General features: G+C 34.0%; 7 protein-coding genes across 13 annotated transcripts in view; all 7 read left to right on the top strand.

Moving 5' to 3' along the window:
* The window catches only part of LOC100120693 (histone demethylase UTY), a 63,271-nt gene extending 57,504 nt beyond the window's left edge, over window positions 1-5,767 (top strand). For all 3 annotated transcript variants that reach the window (XM_008216478.3, XM_031930286.1, XM_031930287.1), the window contains one exon: window positions 86-5,767. In XM_008216478.3, the coding sequence (XP_008214700.1) occupies window positions 86-589 (504 nt within the window). In that variant the 3' untranslated portion in view covers window positions 590-5,767. The remainder of the gene's footprint in view (window positions 1-85) is intronic.
* A 1,974-nt stretch (window positions 5,768-7,741) lies between these two features.
* On the top strand, window positions 7,742-12,467 carry LOC100677996 (putative odorant binding protein 35). Of its 3 annotated transcripts, none has more exons than XM_031930315.2 (18): window positions 7,742-7,857; window positions 7,923-7,986; window positions 8,063-8,227; window positions 8,297-8,365; window positions 8,442-8,875; window positions 8,955-9,037; window positions 9,097-9,428; window positions 9,499-9,851; window positions 9,945-10,124; window positions 10,224-10,293; window positions 10,381-10,557; window positions 10,623-10,691; window positions 10,756-10,846; window positions 11,560-11,660; window positions 11,751-11,808; window positions 11,882-12,043; window positions 12,108-12,173; window positions 12,254-12,467. In XM_031930315.2, exons 9-16 carry the CDS (start codon window positions 10,083-10,085, stop codon window positions 11,883-11,885), a joined length of 612 nt encoding a protein of 203 aa, XP_031786175.1. In that variant the 5' UTR covers window positions 7,742-7,857; window positions 7,923-7,986; window positions 8,063-8,227; window positions 8,297-8,365; window positions 8,442-8,875; window positions 8,955-9,037; window positions 9,097-9,428; window positions 9,499-9,851; window positions 9,945-10,082; the 3' UTR covers window positions 11,886-12,043; window positions 12,108-12,173; window positions 12,254-12,467. The 3 variants fall into 3 exon arrangements, with proteins under 3 accessions (XP_031786175.1, XP_031786174.1, XP_032455685.1); XM_031930314.2 differs by having other exon boundaries at window positions 10,617-10,691; XM_032599794.1 differs by lacking the exons at window positions 7,742-7,857; window positions 7,923-7,986; window positions 8,063-8,227; window positions 8,297-8,365 and having other exon boundaries at window positions 8,793-8,875; window positions 8,968-9,428; window positions 10,617-10,691.
* Window positions 12,468-13,677: 1,210 nt separating this feature from the next.
* Window positions 13,678-14,737, top strand: LOC100120773. The gene is made up of 5 exons (XM_001604327.6): window positions 13,678-13,888; window positions 13,976-14,045; window positions 14,133-14,300; window positions 14,376-14,441; window positions 14,524-14,737. The coding sequence occupies exons 1-5, from the start codon at window positions 13,838-13,840 to the stop codon at window positions 14,604-14,606; spliced, it is 438 nt and encodes a 145-aa protein (XP_001604377.3). The 5' UTR covers window positions 13,678-13,837; the 3' UTR covers window positions 14,607-14,737.
* Window positions 14,738-15,250: 513 nt separating this feature from the next.
* LOC100120796 lies at window positions 15,251-16,783 on the top strand. Of its 2 annotated transcripts, none has more exons than XM_008216482.4 (9): window positions 15,251-15,398; window positions 15,475-15,535; window positions 15,602-15,760; window positions 15,842-15,907; window positions 15,980-16,053; window positions 16,120-16,177; window positions 16,258-16,407; window positions 16,474-16,539; window positions 16,615-16,783. In XM_008216482.4, exons 1-9 carry the CDS (start codon window positions 15,303-15,305, stop codon window positions 16,692-16,694), a joined length of 810 nt encoding a protein of 269 aa, XP_008214704.1. In that variant the 5' UTR covers window positions 15,251-15,302; the 3' UTR covers window positions 16,695-16,783. The 2 variants fall into 2 exon arrangements, with proteins under 2 accessions (XP_008214704.1, XP_016845313.1); XM_016989824.3 differs by having other exon boundaries at window positions 15,258-15,398; window positions 15,983-16,053.
* Window positions 16,784-16,982: 199 nt separating this feature from the next.
* On the top strand, window positions 16,983-18,624 carry LOC100679149 (putative odorant binding protein 39). Its single transcript, XM_003428027.4, has 9 exons — window positions 16,983-17,118; window positions 17,198-17,264; window positions 17,348-17,506; window positions 17,562-17,627; window positions 17,697-17,770; window positions 17,834-17,891; window positions 17,977-18,153; window positions 18,237-18,302; window positions 18,387-18,624. The coding sequence occupies exons 1-9, from the start codon at window positions 17,068-17,070 to the stop codon at window positions 18,464-18,466; spliced, it is 798 nt and encodes a 265-aa protein (XP_003428075.1). The 5' UTR covers window positions 16,983-17,067; the 3' UTR covers window positions 18,467-18,624.
* Window positions 18,625-18,790: 166 nt separating this feature from the next.
* On the top strand, window positions 18,791-20,623 carry LOC100120839. Of its 2 annotated transcripts, none has more exons than XM_001604389.6 (9): window positions 18,791-19,177; window positions 19,271-19,337; window positions 19,406-19,564; window positions 19,631-19,696; window positions 19,768-19,841; window positions 19,903-19,960; window positions 20,043-20,207; window positions 20,288-20,353; window positions 20,432-20,623. In XM_001604389.6, the coding sequence occupies exons 1-9, from the start codon at window positions 19,061-19,063 to the stop codon at window positions 20,509-20,511; spliced, it is 852 nt and encodes a 283-aa protein (XP_001604439.4). In that variant the 5' UTR covers window positions 18,791-19,060; the 3' UTR covers window positions 20,512-20,623. The 2 variants fall into 2 exon arrangements, with proteins under 2 accessions (XP_001604439.4, XP_031786164.1); XM_031930304.2 differs by having other exon boundaries at window positions 18,970-19,177; window positions 20,438-20,623.
* Window positions 20,624-20,869: 246 nt separating this feature from the next.
* LOC100678238 (putative odorant binding protein 41) lies at window positions 20,870-22,611 on the top strand. Its single transcript, XM_003428089.5, has 9 exons — window positions 20,870-21,012; window positions 21,158-21,248; window positions 21,327-21,485; window positions 21,563-21,628; window positions 21,693-21,772; window positions 21,847-21,904; window positions 21,991-22,158; window positions 22,242-22,307; window positions 22,395-22,611. The coding sequence occupies exons 1-9, from the start codon at window positions 20,965-20,967 to the stop codon at window positions 22,472-22,474; spliced, it is 816 nt and encodes a 271-aa protein (XP_003428137.1). The 5' UTR covers window positions 20,870-20,964; the 3' UTR covers window positions 22,475-22,611.
* The last annotated feature ends 97 nt before the right edge of the window (window positions 22,612-22,708 follow it).

Raw genomic sequence — 22,708 nt, 5'->3', positions numbered from 1 at the left:
GTAATTTAAAATTTTATCTTCGATTTTTAATAATATGTGCGACTTATTTTATATTTAATACGATCCACATTTTTGCTGATTTTAGATTGAAGTATTTAACATTCTGTTCATTCGTGAACAAGAAAAGCGCCACGTAGTTCATTGTATGGACTGTGCGCGAAAGCAGTCGCCTTCACTCGAAGGTTTCGTCTGCCTGGAAGAGTATAGGATGCGCGATCTCATGGACGTATACGATAATTTCACTCTTCACACACCTCATCGTCAACAACTACAGCAGCAAAGATTGCAACAGCAACAGCATCCGCAACAACAAGCTGCGCAACAGCATCCGCATCAACAAACTGTGCAGCAGCAACAACAGCAGCAGCAGCAAGCTCAACCAATTCAAGCACAGCAGGTACAACAGCAACCTCAATCTCAACCACAACCGCAACAGCGGATGTCGCCCCCACAGCAACAGCGGCTGTCGCCTCCACAGCAACAGCAGCAACCCCTGAGGCCACAGTCACAGCCTCAACCACAGCCACAACCACAGCCACAACCGCAGCAGCGGCTAACGCCACCACAGACGAGTTCTCAAGTTTCCTGAGACGACGAGGAACACAGATACCTGGACTACCTCGGACTGGATTGAGCCCAGAGATGGAGTTCGCGTTTCTGTGTGAGAAAACGGAGAAGAGAAAAAAACTCACGCACACCCGACGATTCTTTCGCGCGGAAAAAATTATGTGATAATCCCGACCAAGTGACTGTTAAGTGAGTGAGGCTCAGATGGCGTTCGCCGTAGTAATTGTGTATAACTGATACGACGGAATAGTTAGAATTTATAAGCCGTCCGTAAGCCTCCTCAATCGAGCCGAGAGTCGGTGAATTTGTGTTTTTTTCTGTGCTGAATCGGACGAACAGTGCGCGCGAAGTCTGTGCGAAATGCGAAAAGTGTAAGTTACCCCCTGTTCGTTTGACGAAAAATCATGTTTTCTCGTTAAGTATAGTGTACAAAGGACGAAAAACTCTCGTTAACCTAATATTTCTCTTTGTCTTACTTTTCCCCCGTTGTCCTTTATACAGCCGGAAAAAGGAATTATTATTGTACAATGCGCAGCCCTTCCCTTTTCGGCGTGTGATAATTTTTTTCTATTATATATTTTTTTGCTCCTTTTGACGAGACTCGTTGATCTTTTAAATGTGATTTATGAGATAGCAATGAAATGGAATCATGAGTATAATATTTTGATTTTATCATTAATCTTGTATGCAATCATGTAATCGCGAGGAATCTAGAAATTTTTTTTGCCTTGAATTTCTGAATGAAACAAAGCAAGCACCGAAGTTCGATCGCTATACGATGAATATATTGATAAAACGTTGCGTGTTCAACGTACACAATTTTTAACGCGCTATGCTGATTTTAGGATATACTACTGGTTACTTCAAAGTAATAATAATAACGCAAAAGTGACAATTTTTTATTCACTGCCAAATCCCGAAGAAATATTGCAAATTTGCGCTTCTTGTAAATACATGAATTAGCGAAGCTCGGAAATTCGTGCTGATGGAGCACTACTAATTAAGTATAAAAGAAAACATATAACATCAGTTCGAAAGACTACTCAGGAACATAAATTAATTAATCTTCAGTATATGGAATAAAAGCGCAATCAAAAATAACCGCGTACGTCTTTGTATTTTTCTCGATGGAAACGATTTACATGATAAACGCAAATATGCTGTGATGTACATTCAAGTACACATGTTTGTATAATAAACAGTGTGAGCTTGGAAAAAAAATGTTAAAAGTGCATCCACAAAAATACTATAGTTGTAGAGCGGAATAAATTAGTATTATTTTTGCATAACGTTTCAGTGAAAATGTTATGTAAAATAATACTTCAAGCTATGATGCTAACTATAAATATTTTTGATCGATGCACTTTTCATGAATTTTTTCAAGACAGTCCAGTACGAGGGTTAGTCCAGCATAACAATTTAGTCCCCAATACTTCTTTGGAAATTTTTTTTCATAACTGTGTTTTACAAGAAATCACTTTTCTCCATTCAAAAGTCTAAGATTTATTTTTTTGATATCGTATTGTGGTTATCAAACCAATAATAACTGCTAAAACTAATTGAAAATAATCAATTACGAAGAAAAATTGGGTATTAAAATGTTAAGTTTTCGCGTAACGTAAAATTCAATAAAATTTCAACGCAATCTGAAGTAAAATGGCTTATACATGAAATTTTTCTGAACTTTACAATCAATGTTCTTGTACCTCGACTTTAACACTTCTAATGTAAAAACTGATAGGAAACGAAATAAATTATACTGTTGTGTGATCGTGTCAATTCGCTTAGATTTCAGAACAAAGATTATCTAACCAGTAAAGTGCGCGTATTTTTGAAAAGCTTAATGAATTATGATATCGTGAAAAACATGAAAATAATAGATTGTCGTATCCAAAATGTCGAGACTTCGAGAAGTTTATATTCTAGCAGAAAAGGAAAAGCATTGTATAAGGCACACGTTAGCAAAGAACCCGAGACAGATGTAAAATGTAATCTTGGATCTTTATTTTGAAATTTCTGAACCGACGTGCCCAATGATCTCAATCCCGCGCCAATATTGGCAGTTGTCGGTAATGCAACAAAGCTCTGCCAATATTATAAGTCTTTTTTTGAACTTTCCTTTCTAGCTGTTATAGAAGCTTAGGGATTTCGCGTAAAGAGAGTATATTTAAAAAAGTGAATTCATGCAACAATAAGTAAATGGATAAAAAAAAATAAAAAACAAAAAAAAATAGGATATCGTTGGGAAATCGGGGAAAAAGTTGGCAAAGCTTAGGTAATATGAAGAGAAGAAATTATAGTGAATCTGAAAAAAAATTTAGTATTAAGTAAAAGAAAATTTAGAAAATTTTGAGAACGTTTGACTGCTTTTTATGCATTATGTTATAATTGGAGAAAAATTGTATGATAAATTGTGTGTGCGCGAAATTAATTGAGATAAAAATTCAATTTCACTGTGGTATCTTCTCTAAGAATTGCTTTGTGGAAGTTTCTTTCAATTATTTAAACGAAGCATCCGATTTTTTGCGATGACTCGATTTGTAGGCTCAGTTCATTAGGAAATTGAATGAAGCTCGTTAGGTATACATAAATATATTATTATATTTAGAGCAGCCTTTCGACAAGTCAATTTTATTGCGATCATTCCATCTTGACTAGCTGAATGAAACTCAGATCTGCCTTTATTGAACAGTGATTGAAATTTGCAAAGCTTATGAATTTGAATATGAAATTCTAAATTGTTTTTTTTTCTAATGTAAATTAAATTATGTTTATTGTATCTATAATATAAATAATAGTTTTATTAAATTTAATCTTTATCTTCATTTTTCGTACAATCCCAGCGACTATTTAGGTACTGTTATATATCATTTAGCTGATTTGTAAGTCTACAAATCTGACTTTCATTCGACGGCCCAAAAGGGTGGTAAAACGTGAGTTGAGAAAGTCCGAAGCTAACTTGGTTTGTAAGCACTAGATAAATGAAAGAGTTAGACTAATTTCGCGGAATAATCGTCTATCACGTGTAAATATCGACATCGATTTTAGTTAGCCCGTCTTTTCTACTATCGATGACAATTTATCGCGATCTTTGTAACGCATAGAGTTATTTATAATCGTAGTGTACTTACGAAATCTCTATTACACACAACACGTCCCCTTTTACATAAAAGATTAAAGCGTAAAAAAACCTCCGAAATCTCGTATTTTCATAAAATTTGCGTACATACATATAGCGTTGCACGTTGTTCACGCCAGCGAAAAACTTTCTAAATTACCTTTTAGAAGGACGAATAAATAATGCATTTGTATTATATATTATTTTTACTGTGTAATTGTTTGTAAAAATTAAAAAGCGACTGACCTTTCTTATTGGCTAAGAGTACTTAAAGTATATTTTGAGTTGAAAAGTTTCAGCAAATTGTAAACAATTATGGAAACAAAAGTTGTCTATGAATAAATTATGAATTGTAAACGAAAACTTTTCAACTTAGAAAATACTTTGAAGTTTGTAGACTTATGTATGTGTACATAAGAAATGAGTTTTTCACGTTGAATTATTGTAATTAATTTTGAATTTTATCAAAGATTATTAAGCGATTAAAAATAAATTAATTAAAATTCAAGCGATGTGTACGAGTCTACTTTTGATTTGATTCAAGCAAATTTATAAGAACCTTATCAAATTCCGTAGAATTGAAAAGTCTAAGTCTTTCCGCTGGTTTGGACGATAACGTTGAAAAGGCCATTTTACAAATGCGAAAAGCGTGTATTTTCGATATTTGAAAAACTATGCCTACTTTGAAAATCCATACGTGAAAGGCTATCGAAGTAAACCGTGCAGGCTGTTGAACGACGCTAAAAACTTGCGTGATAAAGAAAGAAAATAGAATTATAACGTAAAAATGTTCTATTTTCGCTACAAACAAAGTGCAAAAGCTTTGAAACTGAAGTAATAAGAATTAAAAATAAAAAGGCGGTAGAAAACTCGAAAATCGCTACCTTCAAACGAACTCGAGTAGCGATATTTTTATAAACAAAGTTTCAGAGTTGATTTAATTTTCTGATTTAAAATTTTCGAGATTCCATAGGGGCTATGCATGTTTCTTTGTGTCTTAAAACGAGACGAAATGCAAAGTAAAGAGAAAACGAGAAGTAAATCGGAGGAAGCCTAGTATAGACGTGTTTGCGAAAAGTATAGAAATGGAAATGTCTGTGAAAGTCGAAAAGATATTGTAGAACATTCACTGCCAAATTGTGATGATACTCGTGTTAGCCCATCTTTGTAGCTCGGAGCGTTTGAAGCATGGAAAACTGCCGATTGTTTGTATACCGATTGATTTTGCTATAATATTTTGAAATTGCAGTTCGTTCGTTGAAATTTTTCTTCGTTGAAGTGTACATTCGATTTTTCAAAGTAATTGGATAATCCGACTTGTCTGTCCCGGAAATAAAGAAAAAGAGAAGCGCCTCGCTTACCTCGCGAAATCTGATATCACAAAAGTTCTGTGCGAGCTGGAGAAAGCGACGTGTAAGAAAGTAGACGCTATTTTTTAATCGAACAACTGCGTTTCTGCGATGTACAAAGACAAACAAGGAAACAGTGTAAAACCGACTAAGTATAAATGCTTCGGGCGGCCCGCAGCGCTTTTCTATGTATGTACTATGTACTATGTTTACGTGTACAGTGCCTTTATAACTTAAAATCACATACACATTTGGGAGGATAGTCGCAACGGCCTCTAATCGAGCGTTAACTTGTTCAACCGAATACCAAAGAAAATTATTGAAAAACGTTGATTAATGCACCGATGAATGTGGCTTATTTTCTGCGACAAATGAAAATGCGAGAATGATTTCGAAGTTTAACGATGGACATTGGTTAACGGTCGTTGAGGCTTCCTTCTGCAAAATCTATCATGCGTCTATGAGTTTAACTTTGTAAGCATTATACCTAGGAGTATTCATAATGTAATTAGAATCATCATCGAGAATATATTATTATATATTGTAAAACTGTACAGAATGATAAAAATGAATTACACATTCGTCGACGATTACTTTGACGACGTCACTGTAGGTAGCTCTATTATCATCATTTATGAATCCTTAATTACAGTAAATCATCATCATTGCGATTGATTGATAAAAATGTGTTTACTATATTAATGATATAAACGGTTATGCTGAAATCACTTAACTCTATCTTTTGATTCATTATTGTCCCGCCTTTTTCCTACGATTTATTAAGAAAGATAAAATAATGTCTCTACATACATTTCTCGGGGCGAGTTTACTGCGCAAATCCCTACATAATTAGAATTTTATTATTCATTTACATAGAACCTTGAATATACGACACCACAATCAGCTCTATATTAGTAGTAGTGTTGATTAGATTTCGATCATTTGTATAAACGGAAATTACGTAAAGTGAGAAACAGTTTCTATTTTGAATAATAAGCAGTTTTGAAATTAGGGCTTTTAATTTTTCATCACTTCCCTCTATTCTATGGCGGGATGAAGCGTTTGGAAAATTAAAAAGTGTTCATGTTTTAAACGGGAAATTAGAAAACTGTTGTTTGAGGAATCAGTAAATGCTTATCACTTCTTGAAAAAATTGTACTTATTACGCTTGCGTCCATACAAATACTTTTTAATGCGATGCCTTTAAAAGACTAGATTTTGATTGATCGCAGTCAGTTTTGCATCAACTGCACTCGTAAACTTTCGCAGCTCGGTATAACTCTATTCACAAGATGAAAAGTTACATTCTGCCAATCGCCATCTGTTTTGCAGTAATCGACATGGTATGAAATTTTTGATTTAAAAAAAAACGTTGAATGTGAACAGTCATTAATAATCAGATATTTATTCGAGTTTTGCAATGTTCCTTTCTTCCGTTGGAAAAGATGAACAAGAGGCATGCTTACATAGTAACGGGTTACACAATAGTAAGTTTTTAATAAACTGTGTGTACTAGCTATTATAGACACGTTTGATATTAATTATCATAATATTCGTTTTCCAGCTGATGTGGAACTTTTGAGAGAGTTGATGCTGCGTAATGATTCGAAGGATGAGAAGGCAATTGATTTGGAAAACAAGTTTACGTGTGCTGTTGCCTGTTTTAGCGATGCAAGTATAAGAAAAAGGAAGTTCGTATAAGTACTTATCAGCTGCTTAAGAATATCATTGAAAAGGGTATGACTTTCGTAAAAAAATATTTTTTTAATTTAAACGGATAAACATAATTTTGTAATTAATAAACTCAAATCCCCACAGAAATTAATGTGTCCCGTGAAGAAATAAAGAGTGACCTGATGAACACTTTGGACACATGTCATCAGAAAGGTATATAATGATTTGTTACTATTAAAGGTATACAAGTTATCAATAATAATCCCGCATGTTTGCTTTAGACGAAGGTGACAACTGCAATTTATTAGAGTGTGTCAAAGTACTCATCCCTCCATTTAAAGCTCTACTTATTTTCGCTTGACCGACAAATATGGAGATAAATAAAAATTAAATTAAAATGCTAACAGTTATAAAATTACTCAGTTTTAATACTTTGTTCAACTGATATATCAATAAATGCTTGTTTTATAAAGACATCAGCTAATACCGTTATAAACTTCATTTCCCACGGCTCCATATTCATTTTCAGTTATAATATATAAAACACAGTCTCTATCGAACTGTATTATACTTTTTCCGTATTAGAAATAAAAAATCCTGGTTTCATAGATTCTGCTATAATATGCAATTTCATTTTTTCATCTATAACCTTGGATTTACGATACCACAATCAGCATAATTATATTAGTATTGATTAGATTTTGATTATTGTGCAAATACTGACTCACCAAAAGCTACTGAAAGTATATAAGAGGGAGTTTCTATTTTCCGAATAACATAAGCTGTTTTGAAAACATGGCTTCTTATGACTTCTCTTTTCAACGGCAGGGTTAAAACGTTTGGAAAATTCAAAATTACATTCACGTACGTTTGGTGGGTTTTCCAAATGGTAATTGCTTAAACTGATGTTTTGCGACGAGAAGTTGCAGTAAATGCTTATATCACTCAATTGTCAAAGAAAAATTGCACTTGGCTTACGGTCATACAGATAGTTTGTTTTGCGATTCCTTTAAAAGGTCAGAATCCGATTGATCGCAGTCAGTTTTGCATCAACTGCACTTGTAAACGTTCACAGCTCACTACAGCTCAACTCTCAAGATGAAAAGCTACGTTCTCGCATTCGCCATATGCTTTGCAGTAATCGACTTGGTACGATATGAAAACCTAAATTGAATTTAAATTTTCACTAATTTATTATAATACATCTTCATTAGAGTTTCGCTCTTGGAAAAGAAGATCAAGAGAAATGCTTGCGCAAAAATGGGTTGAACAATTCTAGTAAGTCTTCAATGAAACCATATGTGTAAGCATAGACACGTTATTGATATTTATTAAAAAACATTCGTTTTTCTAGCCGATGTGGAACTTATGAAAGCATTCGTACGTAGTGATGGGAAGAACGAATTTCATTTGGAAAGAGAGTTTTCGTGCGTTGTTGCCTGTGTTATCGACGAAAGGAGGACTGAAGATAATGTTAATACAAGTACTTATCAGCTACTCACGGATCTAATCAGTGAAGGTATGACTAATTAATGAAAAATAATTTTTCAATGATTTGAATAGTTATTCGTAAAACGTATGATTACAGCTCATAATAAAATTCCGGATGAACAATGGAGAGACATGAAGACCACTTTGGATAAGTGTCATCAGCAAGGTATAGTATTATTTGTTGTTTATTATTGGTTATATGGAGATTAGTTATCAATAATAAATCTACACGTTTTCTTTAGACGAAGGCGACGACTGTAAATTATTGTACTGTGTGAAAATACTCAGGGATCCATTTAAGGAACTTATTGTTTCGTTTGACTGAAAATGAAGACAGAAATTAGATGGGATCCATAATCTTCATTCCCTACAGCTTGTCAGCAATTCCTTATTAATATATAGTGTATAGTCTGGCTGATCGGAAATTATTCAAATAAAAAATGAGTTTCCATTTTGAATGTAGCGATATTGCATCATATTTATTTATAACACAATCAGTTGGTAAAACCCGTCACTCGAAAAGTATAAATAGTGTTCAATCTAATGTCTTCAAAAGATTAAAATTCGATCGACTACAGTCAGTCTTACATTAACTACCGGTGTTCACAGTTCGTACAGCTCAACATTCGAGATGAAAATTTACTTGTTTTTATTCTGTTTTACATCAATCGACTTGGTATGACATTTTGTATATAATTACAAAACGTTATAATTACTTATAAAATAATAAGTCTTGAACTCCTATTGGTTCATAGTTTTCTTTATCAGGCTTCAGCTCTTACTGCCCCCAAAGAACAACAATTGGCATGTTTAAATGAGAACGGAGTAACTAATTCTAGTGAGTGTGATATTCAGCACCGAAGTTTATTATTCATTAATGAAATTCGTTTTTCGTAGCTGACGTGGAACTCTTTAACATAATTATGCAAGATGTTTTTAAGGATGAATTTATTCTGGAAACGTCCCAGGATAAGCAGTTTAGCTGCGTTTTTGCTTATATAATTAATTCAATAATAAAGCGTATACCTCAAGATAGCATTTATCAGGAACTTACGCGTGTCATTCAAACTGTTATTATTTCCATGAAGAACAACTTTTATGGATTTTTTAGCAATGGAAGGTATATCATAATCGATAAATTGAAATTTTCCTATAGATGACCGATTTTTTTCAAGTGAATCGAAGAAAGAAATGATGAAGAGATGGTTGGATTACTGTCACGAACAAAGGTATTTATTTGTCGTTGATCACGGTACATAGCAATAAAGATGTTATTGATATAATACGTTTTCTTCATAGACGAAGGCGACGACTGCAAGTTATTGTATTATGTCAAAATACTAAATACTCCTTTCAAGAAAACTCGCATTCCTCGACGGTCGATTAAATAACCTAACAGTAGGTTTCCGTAGTTTCAGGACTGTATAAACCAATGATAAATAAATGAATGGAAAAAAAATCCTTAATCATGACGCAAATACATTTTTACTTATTTATGCATAACTTTGACATAATACGAGATAGAAAACTATCTGCTCATATTACATAAGTATAATATCGACTCGTTCGGAACAGACATTCGCTCCGAGGTCTGAAGGGTGAAGATCGTCAGATCGACTCTCTGCTCGGCATGTGACTTTAGTCATTTAATTGTATTTATAATTTTCTATTATAATATTTAACGCTATTCGCTCAACCGATCTGAGTATAAATCGTTATTACATTTCTGTATTTTTTCATTCCAGCGAAAGAGCGCACACTTTGAAGATAAACGCCTGCAAAAAATAAAAAGAAAGATAACGCTCGATTTGCCAATACCAGCTTTGATTTTCGCCTCTATGTCATAAGCCGCAAAGAGCGTAGATGCAGTAGTCGTCTGAACAATGAAGAGCCACGCTCTATTTTTGTCCCTTCTCATCGCGGCGGTAAAATGACAATTATTTTACACCCTATATACAAATAATTCATAGTACATAATATATTCAACCCACGTAAAATCCAGCGTTTGCTTCCCCATATCGCAGACTAATTGCTGGGCTGACAGGCACGAGGCACGACGGGCCTGCCTATTCGATAATGGCCTGACTAATCCGAGTAAGTACCTGAGCAATTTGCTTCAAAGAAGTCGGATTAAGCTCTGAAATTGTACCGACGCGTCATCTCTCTCACATACAATCGCAGATGACATGGACCGTTTGATGGAATTGCTGAAACCCGATGCGACCAACACGACGACGACTACCGTCCAAGACGTCGCCTTTGAGAACAAATTTGCCTGTGCAATTGCCTGCGACTTCCACGTCGCCAAGAGTCGCAACGTTACGCTGGCTGGCAACCTTGAACGTGCTATAGATGCAGGTGAGCGTTTATGGGCTGTATGTGTAGTGTGATAAATGCTAATTTTCATTTTCGACGAGCTGCTGACGACAAATTAAGCGACGCGAAGAAGAGGGAGATGAAGGATACGCTTAAAGCTTGCAGTCTTGCCACTGGTAAGGTCTAGTGAGATGGAGGGTTTTTTGGTTGGTTCTTTTTGAAGATCAAATTTTGTTTTAGGTGACGATGACGATTGCACTTTACTCCAGTGTGTTAGTATCTTGCAGCCACCTTTCGTCTGGATACTTCCGAAGACGTCTGGAATTTTGGGGTATCTAAAAAATGTATGTAAGTTATGAGAATGTGTATAATGTAGTGATGCAGAGAATTAAAGAGTGTTTCAGCATAAAACGTTTGCTAAATTTCAATTGTGAATATCTTGAAAAACTTTATTTACCAATCTCATCATAAATCGTTATTGCGTAAGAACATCACTGCACATATCGAAGGCAAACGCGTGTAAAAAAATGAATTATATTTATATATTACAAATATACATTTATATATTACAAGCTACGAAGTGCGTAGAAGCTATTTTTCTCTCTTTTCATCGCAGCGGTAAAATGACAATTATTTTATATCCTAATCCATACGGTATAAAATGCGCATAATCAAACTTTCACTACCCCATCGCAGACTAGCTGCTGGGCTGGTAGGTTCGAGGCCCGACAGGCTTGCTTAATGGATTGAATGATTCGAGTTGGTACCTGAGCAAAACGATTACTGTCCGAGACGTCGTCTTTGAGAACAAATTAAGCTGTATAAATTAATGAATATCATAAGAAAAAAATATTATTTTATTATTCACTTGAATGATCACACCTGTAAGCGATCACTTTCATAGCCATACATTAGAGCCATTTGGTTTTTCCTTTTATGTATCAAGCACGTGTCCCTCGCAACTTTGACGTGCGTATTTTGTTCGCCTCTTAAAGTGGACAATCGCTCGAGAAGCTGAGCTATATAAAGATGTTTCAATTTCAGGATGTATATCCAGTTTGACGTGAACTGCAGCTGGGATTCTCATTGGCATCATGAAATTGTTTTTCGCTCTCTTCGTCCTTTCCTTTGCGCTGCTGCATTCGGTATGGCATTTTTTAATATGTTTTTAATTGACAGAATTTAAACTTGAAAAATTAGAGGAAGAAAATTTATGATTTAAATAAATTTATTAGGCAACTGGAGCAAAAGACAGCTTGGTAGAATGTCTGCAAGAAAATGGACTCAAGATGGGTAACTAAATTATCAACGTTTATATTCATATTTAAGTAGAGGCATGAGCTACCATAAGTTTGTTATTCCGCAGTTGACTTGGATTTTATGCGCAAAATCAAGCCAAACACCGACATGCCCAGGAATAAACTCATCGAGGATAAATTGGCTTGTGCTTTTGCCTGTTCCTTCAACAGGGATAACAGTTGGAAGGACGAGAATGTCTTCACTTTCATGACTGACGTCATAAAAAAGGGTAATCATATTTGGAGGAATAAAAATAGTCACCATACGATTTTCAATATCTATATCTTTTATAGACTATCGCATACCAGTCGGCTTGAAAAAACAAATGCTCGACACGTTGAAGAGCTGCAATGCCGAAGGTAAACTCAGCGTTTTTGTTTGTATTTAGTATTTTAATGCATAGATATTATAATGGAAATGAAAAAATAATCGGTTTCAGCTAAGGGCGACGACTGCACATTGCTGCAATGCATCAAGGTTACCAGGTATCCATTCATGGATTTTGTGTTTTTGCACAATACCGAGATGAAGCCTGAATACGAAAGCAGTCAAGATAAACAAATATAATCGCGATTATTGTAATATATTTAGAGGATTACTGCGACGCTGTAATGATGCTAAACGATGTAATAAATCTGTATTTGCAAATAAAATCAAGTGTCACCTTCTTCTTTCCCTTTTCCTTTCTCCAAGCTTTTCACCTGTAAAATGTAATAATCTTCCTGCCCAAAGATAAAATTAGGATGTGCATATTCCATGTTAGTCGCGTCTACTATTAAGCAAATTTTGCACTTTTACATAACGAGTCATTTTTATCCATCTCAAAGACGTGGGCGATGGCACGAGATCCACGGCTATAAAAGTTAATGTAATCCAAGCTCGTAAATTTAGTTCGACGTGAGAACTGCAGTTGAAATTCTTTTTTTACGATGAAATTCGCGCTCCCCGCTCTTTTTATTATTTCTTGCGCAGCCATACATTTGGTATACACAATCATTTATATCATACATTTTTTAGTCAAGTACGCACAGTTATTTATTACAATTATATTATAGACTGCTGCAGCGAATACGGGAAACGACAGTATGACAGAGTGTTTGCAAAAATACGGACTCAAGATGGGTAATTAACAATTTAAAATATCTCGGAAAATTAAACAAGCCACAATGCAAGTTTAATTGTCAACTTTATACAGATGACTTGGAATTCTTACGTAAGCCAAATACTGAGGTGCAGCCGATGAAAAATAAAGCTATAGAAGACAAAGTAGCTTGTGCCTTAGCTTGTACGTTTAAAAAAGAAAGTCAATATCGCAGTATCTTTCCGTTTCTGAAAAACGTCTTGAGAATAGGTGATCATTTGAATAATATAATTTTTTCAAAATATCTTCGATTGTAAGTCATGAATTTAACTCAACAGACAGACAAATACCAGTAAATTTGAAAAAAGACATGCTTGATACGTTGGATGATTGCAATGGTGAAGGTAAAAGAAATTAATTATCATTTTATGAATATAGTCAGTATATCATTATTAATACTGAGAATCGTTTGTTTACATATTTAGCCAAGGGAAACGACTGTAAGTTGTTGCAATGCATCAAAATTACTAGAAATCCATTCATGAATTTGGTGTTTTCGTATGGTGCTTAACAAAGCTTCAGAAATAATGAATAGCGTTTTATGTAATTTGTGTCCCAAGAAAAATAAATGTTTTTCCAAACAAAAAAAATATTGTCGCTATATATTATAGATCCGATAAACAAAACCCAAAATATTATTGTTGTCATAGTGTTTTTGTATGATTTTCCCACGATGGGATAAAACGTTTAAAATGATTCATGCCTTTTCATGCACTTGTTTGCACGACCGGTGGAAAAACTGATTTTTGCGAAATAAACAGTTCGCAGTTGCTGCAGTATAGTGTACGATGCCTTTATAAGATTAGACATGGATCGTTTGCAATCAGTCTCGCATTGACTTCTAGTAGTGATAAACGTTCACAGTATAGCTTAACCGTCAAGATGCAAAGTTACTTATTTTCCTTGATCGTCTGCTTTGCGTCAATGAACTTGGTATGAAATATTTGTATTTCTATGATAAAACCTAAATTATTGTCAAACATGCAATTTTGAATAATAATTCGTAATTTTCTTAATTAGTGTTTGGCCTACTATTATACCGAAGAACAGCAACGGGAGTGTTTATTTAAAAATGGGTTAAATAATTCTAGTAAGTCCGATAAGCGATTACATACCGCAGTGAAAAAATCTAATTCATGAAAACGTAATTATAATCATTGATAAAATTTGCTCGTAGCCGATATTGAACTGTTCAAAGAATTCATACGCACTGATTCCAAGGATCAAAAAGTATTTCCCTTGGAAGACCAGTTCAGCTGCGCCGTTGCTTGTGTCTTTAATTTAGGAAAGCCTGATCCATCCGAGGATAGAATTTATCATAAACTTCTGTATTCCATTAAAAACGGTAAAATTTATTTGAAATTGTTTGACATTTTTGTAAAACAATATGCTTTTATCATAATGACTGAAATATTTTCAGATGACCAAATCCCAGGTGAACTCAAGAGATACATGATGGATAAATTGGATCATTGTCACCGGCAAGGTATTGAACGTCGTTACATATAACATGCTAGAGGTCATCGATTATAATACCAGATTTACTTATACATCGATATTTTCTTTAGACGAAGGTGACGACTGCAAGTTATTCATCTGTATCAAATTATTCAGACCTCCATTCAAGGAAACTATTATATCGATTGAATGAAGATATAATCTTGTACGCGTAGCACGTCGTTGAAGAAGTACTGCGAAACTTCACGAATATCTGCATTTTTGTATTCATGATCGAGCTGTATACTTAAAAGAAAAATACGAATAAAAAAAATTTTAAAACAAGTCTACTTTTTACTCTTCATTGCCCAGAACGCTCGATTGGCCAGCGATCTCAGATTTTAATTTTTCTTCTACGAAAGTCGAAAGAGCGCAGATCAGTTCCTTCGAAACAGCAGCGGTGATTTTCTAATCACATAAAATTGTTCTATCTTTAGATCCCGCAATGAAGGGCCACATTCTATTTTCGTCTCTTCTCATCCTAGCGATAACGGATACTTCAATGACGATTATTTTATATCCGATATCGTTATAATATGCAACAGGTACGTGGGCGAACCTACATTCATATTTTAAAAAGTCAGCAGCAAAGTTATTATACTATTATTAATAATTTAAAATCGTTAATTAGATACAATTAATAAGCATGCGTGTTGATAATTACTGAAAAAAAATTTAGGTCACGCGGCATGTGAACTGAATTTTGACTAAAAAACCGCACGATGGATTCAATTGAAGCGGCGAAACGTCACAGCAATGATTCTTTCGCTTACAAATTGATGATTGTTTCATCATCATATAAAGTGGTCGCGGTTCACCCGTGCGGATTTAGTTGTTGTTCTATCTCTGTATGAATGTACTAGGTGTTCTCCAACTCGTCATTCAGCAGTTCTCCACGATGAAAATATTCGTGACCTTCTTTATTCTCTGCTTCGTTTGCAAACCGGTATGGGTAAATTAAATCTCAGTATAGGTGATCGACGTGTGCTTACTCTTAAGAATTTATTCGATTTCTACCGCAGAGCAATGGAACTTCCCTCGTGAAAGCCTGTCTCGTTGAAAATGGATTCGGAGCTAGTGGCAGTGAGTATATTGTTAAGAATTTTAACACGATTTGTTGAGCCAGTATTAACCGCTGCGAGTTTGCAGAGGACTTGGAAATCGTCAAAGCCGTGGCAAATCCCGAATACGTCGGTATATTGAGGCAAGTGCCAAAGGACAAGCTGTCTGGAGTTTTCGCCTGCATCTTTCAGGATAGGAATCCCACGACTAATCTCTATGCTTCCCTCAAACGCCTCATAGAAATGGGTTAGTGAAGTTGGCAATGTGGAATAACGATTTTTCGATGCACGTACGTTTGTCCACTCGTTTCTGACTTTATTTTTACAGATGATAAAGTGTCGAAGGCTGAAGCGCAAAAAATGCAAGACAGCCTGACTGATTGTCATAAAGAAGGTAACGACATTGACTTTGTGTTTTGAATGAGAATTTCGTGCAATAATCTTCGATTCTCTCTGTTCGTTGTAGTAGCTGGGGATGATGCTAAGTTACTGAATTGTGTGAACGCTTTTGACTCTCCATTCGATGAAATTATGGCTACTGTAAGTGTAGTGAGGATAAGTAATAATTTTTGGGGTATTATTTACTTACGAATCGATTTTTCGCAGATTCGCGATGTGCCGGATTCCCTGGGCTTTTGCTATGAAAAATGCAAGCTGACGATCAGTAAGAAGCAAAAAAATTTATCAACGATATACTCGTCGGTATATTAACGAAAAATACAATGATCGTGATCGTGTTTTTAGGTGAAATGTATAAGATCGAGCAGAACCGATTGAATTTGAAGGAGATTATGACGTTCGTACCTGAAGAAAAGATGGCTTGTACTACGGGCTGCAAAGTTGACAAGTCCGGCAGAAGCCTTACGAGCAGACTTACTGACTTGATTCACAAGAGTATAAGACTTTATTATCACTGATGACGTGCAATATATTTGTTTATTTATTTGGTTGATGTTTTAGGTAAAAAACACGACGAAAAGAAGAAGAAGGAAATGATAGAGACTCTGAATAGGTGTAGCGCGCAAGGTAATTATGGATTTCGAGTGTGGTATTTGTATTAGTATGCACCTATAATTTATTCGTACATTTGAAATATTGCAGTTTCCGGAGTCAAGGTTGAAACCTACAATTTGATCAAATGTCTGAATCTGTACAAGCCTCCCTTCATCGACCTTTATTAGATGCAGTGACTATAATACAACGAAATATAATTAATTTAAATCATATGACAAGATTTTACTTGGATAAAACGTTTATTAAAATAAATCAATAAGCTTACTTTCATTGAACCCATCCTATTCTTTCAATAACTGATTGACTATCAATCGTAACACTTTGCTCAGATTTATTTCCTTTGTTTTATGCAAAAATTCCGAATAGAAAATATTTTCACCAGAAGCTTTTGTATCCGACTGTGCCCATAACACCGTATCGCTACTGTGTATTAGAATAATAACTTATTTCCTCCAGCTATATAAAGAGCTTCCACTTTATCGCCTGTATCTAGTTGCTCTTGAATCGCGTATAACAGCTGACATTGAGTGTTCCCGCAAAATGAAGACGTTTACGATCATTTTGATTCTTGGCAAGGCTTATTGTCAATTTGTATGTTTAATTTTTAACTATGTATTTTCCAACTGACACGATTTTCAAAATCCATTAAAACATGTTATTTCTTCCACAGGGCAATGCCTCTAGACTCGAGGACATGAAAACGTGCTTAGTCGAAAATGGTTTCACTGACAGTCATGGTAAGTATCAAAAGCAAAATTTCAATGTATACTCTAACGATAAAAAAAAGTTACAAATATAATTGAATGTTAAAATTGCTCAGCTGACTTGGAGCGTCTACAGGCTATTGGAGATCCAGAACACGTCGATAGATTGAAGGACGTTTCGAGAGAAAAAATGGCTGGCGTTATTGCTTGCATGTTCCAGAGAAGACACGGAAACAAAAACTTAAACGAAGCCCTCCAAAATCTCGTAGAAAGAGGTAATGAAAAAATAACATTACTTCATGCAATGTTGACTTTTTTCGTGCACTACAGATGATAAGGTGACAGAGGAGGAAAGGAAAAAGATGTTGGAAACGTTGAAAAGTTGCAACGCAAATGGTAATACCTATTCTTTACTAATTATTTTCCTACAGCTTTGAAACCCAATACTCGATTATTACGATACAGCTACTGGAGATAATATTAAACTGCTAAGCTGTCTTAACATTATGGCTCCTCCGTTTGATGTTCTGATAGCTGCTGTAAGTAAGACTTAACGAAAAAATTATTATTCAATGTTTTTAATCCATTCACCTTTATTATAGTTTCGCGATCTTGATGATTCCGTCGGTATTTGTTTTCCTAGGTGCAATGTCACCATTGGTAAATATTGAATAGCTGCTATAATTATCAATTTTAATCATAAAAGCGGAGAAATTTAATTAATAGGCGCATATACTACTTCTAGGTGAAATGTACAAAATGCAAAAGAACATGGAAATGAAAACCAAGGTTAAGGATCTGCTGAAAATTGTCAACGAACAGAAAATGGGCTGTTTCATGACATGCATAGTTGATGAGGAGGCGAAAATTAATCGACTCAGCCCGCCTTTTTTAAGGGTGCTTACGGACCGTATTAATAAGAGTAATACACATTTCTATATTACTTTGATGCACTAGATTCTACAGATAAAAATATTTATCAATCTATCGGTATAATTTTTTTAGGTGAAAATCACGATGAAGATCAGAAGAGAGAAATGCTGAAAACTTTGAGTAAATGCAACGCACAAGGTCATAAGAATGTTACTTTTTTTTAGTATTTACAACTGTAAATTTTATTACAATTATTAATTCTTCACAAACAAATATTTGCAGTTGCTGAAGTTAAGGACAAAACTTATGAAATGATCAAATGCGTCAATATGTTCAAGCCTCCATTTATCGATATTTATTGAAGCAATACAAAATATGATATACAACATTTGATCTATTGTAGGTACTGGATTTACGACAAGAAAAATGTAATAAGAAGTAAAATTACTTGACGTGTCAAATATATTATTTCAAAGTGTATTCTATGAATTCCTTCGAATAAAATATTCTCTTACTTTAATATTTAGTACTGAAAATGAATATTATTAACCCTGAGACTAAAAGACTGACATAAATAATTTGTTATAAATATTAACAGTTGCTGCAGCTGATAATAAAACCCACGAACTGATCAAATGCCTCAATTTCTTTAAACCCCCATTTATCGACCTTTATTAAAGCATAAATTTACTAGATTTTAGGACAAAAAATTACTAGCCTTATAAAAACGTTATTTCAAATAATATACTGTTACAAATTTATTTTAATAAAATATTTTCAACCCTTCAAATTAATTGGTTTTTCCTAATGCTCACACGATTACATTAATAAAAAGCACCATATTTCAAGCATGTTTCAAATTTTTGTGAATACTAAGCAATAAATAAAATATTGAGATAAGAATTTGTTTATACTGAACATTAGAATGATAACTCGCAGTTATATAAAGAGCTTGCATGCTTAATCACATGTATGTAGTTTCTCTTAAACCGTCTGGAAGAATTGACATTGAATATTCTCACAAAATGAAGACATTTGCAATTATTTTGATTCTCGGCTTCGCTTGGCGAGTGGTATGTATATGCGTTTAATATTTGATTTTCAATAGGACGACAATTTTTTAAGGGACCTCGGAAGCATATGATAAAGTGTTGATATTGTTGCAGAGCAATGCCTCTAAATATGAGAACATGAAAACGTGCTTAGTCGAAAATGGATTTACGGACGATGAAAGTAAGTATCAAGCAAAATTATAATATACTAAAATATAATAAAACTTAAAAAATTAAAACCATACGCAGCTGACTTAGAGCTCATACGGGCCATCGGAGAGCCGGAACATGTCGATAGATTGCAGGACGTTTCGATGGAAAAAATGGCTGGCGTTATGGCTTGCCTGTTTGAAAAACAACAAGGAAATGGAAATTTAAATAATGCCCTTGAAAGTCTTGTAGGAAGAGGTAATTAAAAAATAGAAACGTAAATTTACTCTTTATCCTGATATTGATTTTTATCATATATTATAGATGATAAGGCGACAGAAGAAGAAAAGAGAAAGATGCTGGAAACGCTGAAAACTTGCAACACAAATGGTAATACCTATTATATGCTAATTATTTTTCTACAGCTTTGAAACTTATAATACTTGATTGTTATAATATAGCTGCCGGAGATAATACTAAACTGCTAAGCTGTCTTAACATTATGGCTCCTCCGTTTGACGTTCTCATAGCTAGTGTAAGTATAGCTGGGTGGAAAAATTATGATTTAATATTTATACTTATTGACCTCTTTACAGATTCGTGATTTTGATGAATCTGTTGCTGTTTGTTTCCCTAAGTGCGAAATTACGATTGGTAAATATCACAATAATATGCTATTATACCGTCAATAGAGAAATACCATTAACTTACACATGCTTATATATGCTATTTCTAGGGGAAATGTACAAAATGGAAGAGAACAAAAGTAAGGTGAAAGGGCTGTTGGAAATTGTTAACGAACAGAAATTGGCTTGCTTTATGGCATGCATAGTCGAAGAGGAGGAAAAGAATCGAAAAAGTCCACATTTTTTGAAGGCACTGACGGACCTTATTAATAAAAGTAATCTTGATATTTGAATTGCTTTATCACACTTGATTATGTACTTTAGAACATATATTGATCTTTATTGATTTTTTCAGGCGAAGAACATGACGAAAATCAGAAGAAAGAAATGTTGGAAACTGTTGATAAGTGCAATGCACAAGGTGATGAGAATTTTCCTTTTTTTCGCATTTGTCTGTAAATTTTATTATAATTAATTTGTCACAAACAATTATTTGCAGTTGCAGAAGTTAAAGACAAAACTTACCGAATAATCAAATGCGTCAACATGTTCAAGCCTCCATTTGTCGATCTTTATTGAAGCAAGACGACAAAACGTTGTAACGACAAACAAATTCTTGATCTAAAAATGTTTTTTTTTTTTAATATGTGATATATGAATTCATTAGAATAAAATAATTTTTCTCTAACGATTCGTATTCTAAAAGATTATTTATTTACTAACTCCATGATGGTTCTAAATACAAGGAAGAATTATATTACCTATTTTTTCTTTATTATTTAAAACAACTCAATTTAAATTATGCTCATTCAAAAGATTATTTGGTTTTGCACACGAGAAAATTTTAAAGTAGCTTTTAAAAATTTATCAGTTGGATTTCCCCATGCAGTTAACTAATTTGATGAGTAATTCTGAAAATTGCAACGATCGCTGTTCCGTCTCGTCTGGGTGTATAAAGAGCTAGTCATACTGCAGCGTTTAACGTAGTCGTTTTCGAAACCGAGGATAGTTGAAACCAACGATTTTTACGCGATGAAGACGTTCGTTTTCATTTTGCTTATCGTCTATGTTTGTCAGTGGGTATGTAATTTTTTGGCTCATTTGTTATGCTTCGTTAGTTCACGAAGAATATGTTAAATTAAATGGATTGAATATATTAAAAAATTGTTTTTGCAAGCTTGTCCGCTGCTTTTATAAATAATTTAAAAAATGTTGGTTACTATAGAGTGACGCTCGTGAAACCGATTTCGAAGATCTTATATTCAATGACCTTATGTCGATGTGTTTAATTGAAAATGGATTTACTAATTCCACTGGTAAGTATCAGCATATAAATTACAAAGTAACTATAAAACCGTAAAGAAACGATACACAAATCAGACAAATTTTACTAGCTGACGTGGAGCGAATGTATGCCATCGGAGATCCTGAACAAGCCGATAAATTGAAGGATGTACCGAAAGAAAAAATTGTCGATGTTATCGTTTGTCTATATCATAAACTATACCCATACCGAAATTTGTATCCTAGCCTTAGGCAGCTCATCGACAGAGGCAAGTAAACAAAACACGACATTCTCTAATAACTAAAAGTTCTGTGTTATAAATCTTTCCATTTTTGCACCCAATAGATGATACGGTAACTGTGGGTCAAATCAGACAAATGGAACACACGATGTCTGATTGCTATAAGGAAGGTAATAAAACAAAATTTTTTCCGATTTTTGGACCACTGATATTTTATTACAAAATATGTTTCAGTTGGTGGAAAGATTAATAATGCCGAACTTCTAAAGTGCGTAGACATTACCGAGCCTCCCTTCGATCATCTTTTCGCTGCTGTAAGTGCTTAAGATAATAAAGTAGAGAAGAAATGTTGGGCATATTTAATATATTTCTATTTCCACTCGTGTAGATTCGAGATGTCCGTCAAGCTTTGCAGTGGTGCTTCGTAAGATGCGGAGTATTGATTAGTATGATCCATATCTAAGTAGCAAATTACCAATTGCATACGATATTTAATCCAAATATAATCAATTATTATTATTTGCATGTGTAGGTGAAATGTATACGATGGAAAAAAACCGGGACTTGCCCTTCAAGGAATACATAAAATATATTCCTCATGAAAGAATAAGCTGTTTGATGGCTTGCAAAGCTGAGCAAGCCGTCGTTAATAATTCTGATCAAACTCTTCAAAAGGGACTTGCCGACCTGATCAAGAGGAGTAATTGTTTATTGATATCCAAAGATTTGATTTTCATGCAAGTATATGTAATAATTATTTATAATTGATTCTTATGTTCGCAGGTAAAAATGTTGACGAGATAGAAAAGGCAGAAATGTTGAAATCATTGAAGAAATGTAGCAAAAAAGGTATGTCTACAATACGTTATAAAATTTTTAGGAAATTGGTTTTATGCATTGACGTATGAATGATTTTAATTCTACATATATTTACAGTTTATGGTTATGAAGATGAACATTACGAACTAGTCAAATGCATTGATCTGTTTAAACCACCTTTCATAGATCTTTTTTAAAGCTATTGAATGAGAATCCTACTGAAGATATACATACATCAGATTTTCCTTAGGAAAGTAATCGTTTTGAAGCTTAAAATATTTACATTGATTATGTAGATTTAATTGCGTTAAAATAAAATCTATTGGTGTATTCATATTTTTAATTATACCATACACTCCTCTTTATTTTAATATAGTTTTAAATAAAAAATCAATAAAAAATGGATCTTTCTATCACTACGTTTCTTTCCA

The sequence above is a fragment of the Nasonia vitripennis genome, chromosome 4 (assembly GCF_009193385.2).
Source record: "Nasonia vitripennis strain AsymCx chromosome 4, Nvit_psr_1.1, whole genome shotgun sequence".
Taxonomy (NCBI): Eukaryota; Metazoa; Arthropoda; class Insecta; order Hymenoptera; family Pteromalidae; genus Nasonia; species Nasonia vitripennis.
The sequence above is the reverse complement of the archived record's forward strand: the minus strand, read 5'-3'. Positions and strand labels throughout refer to the sequence as shown.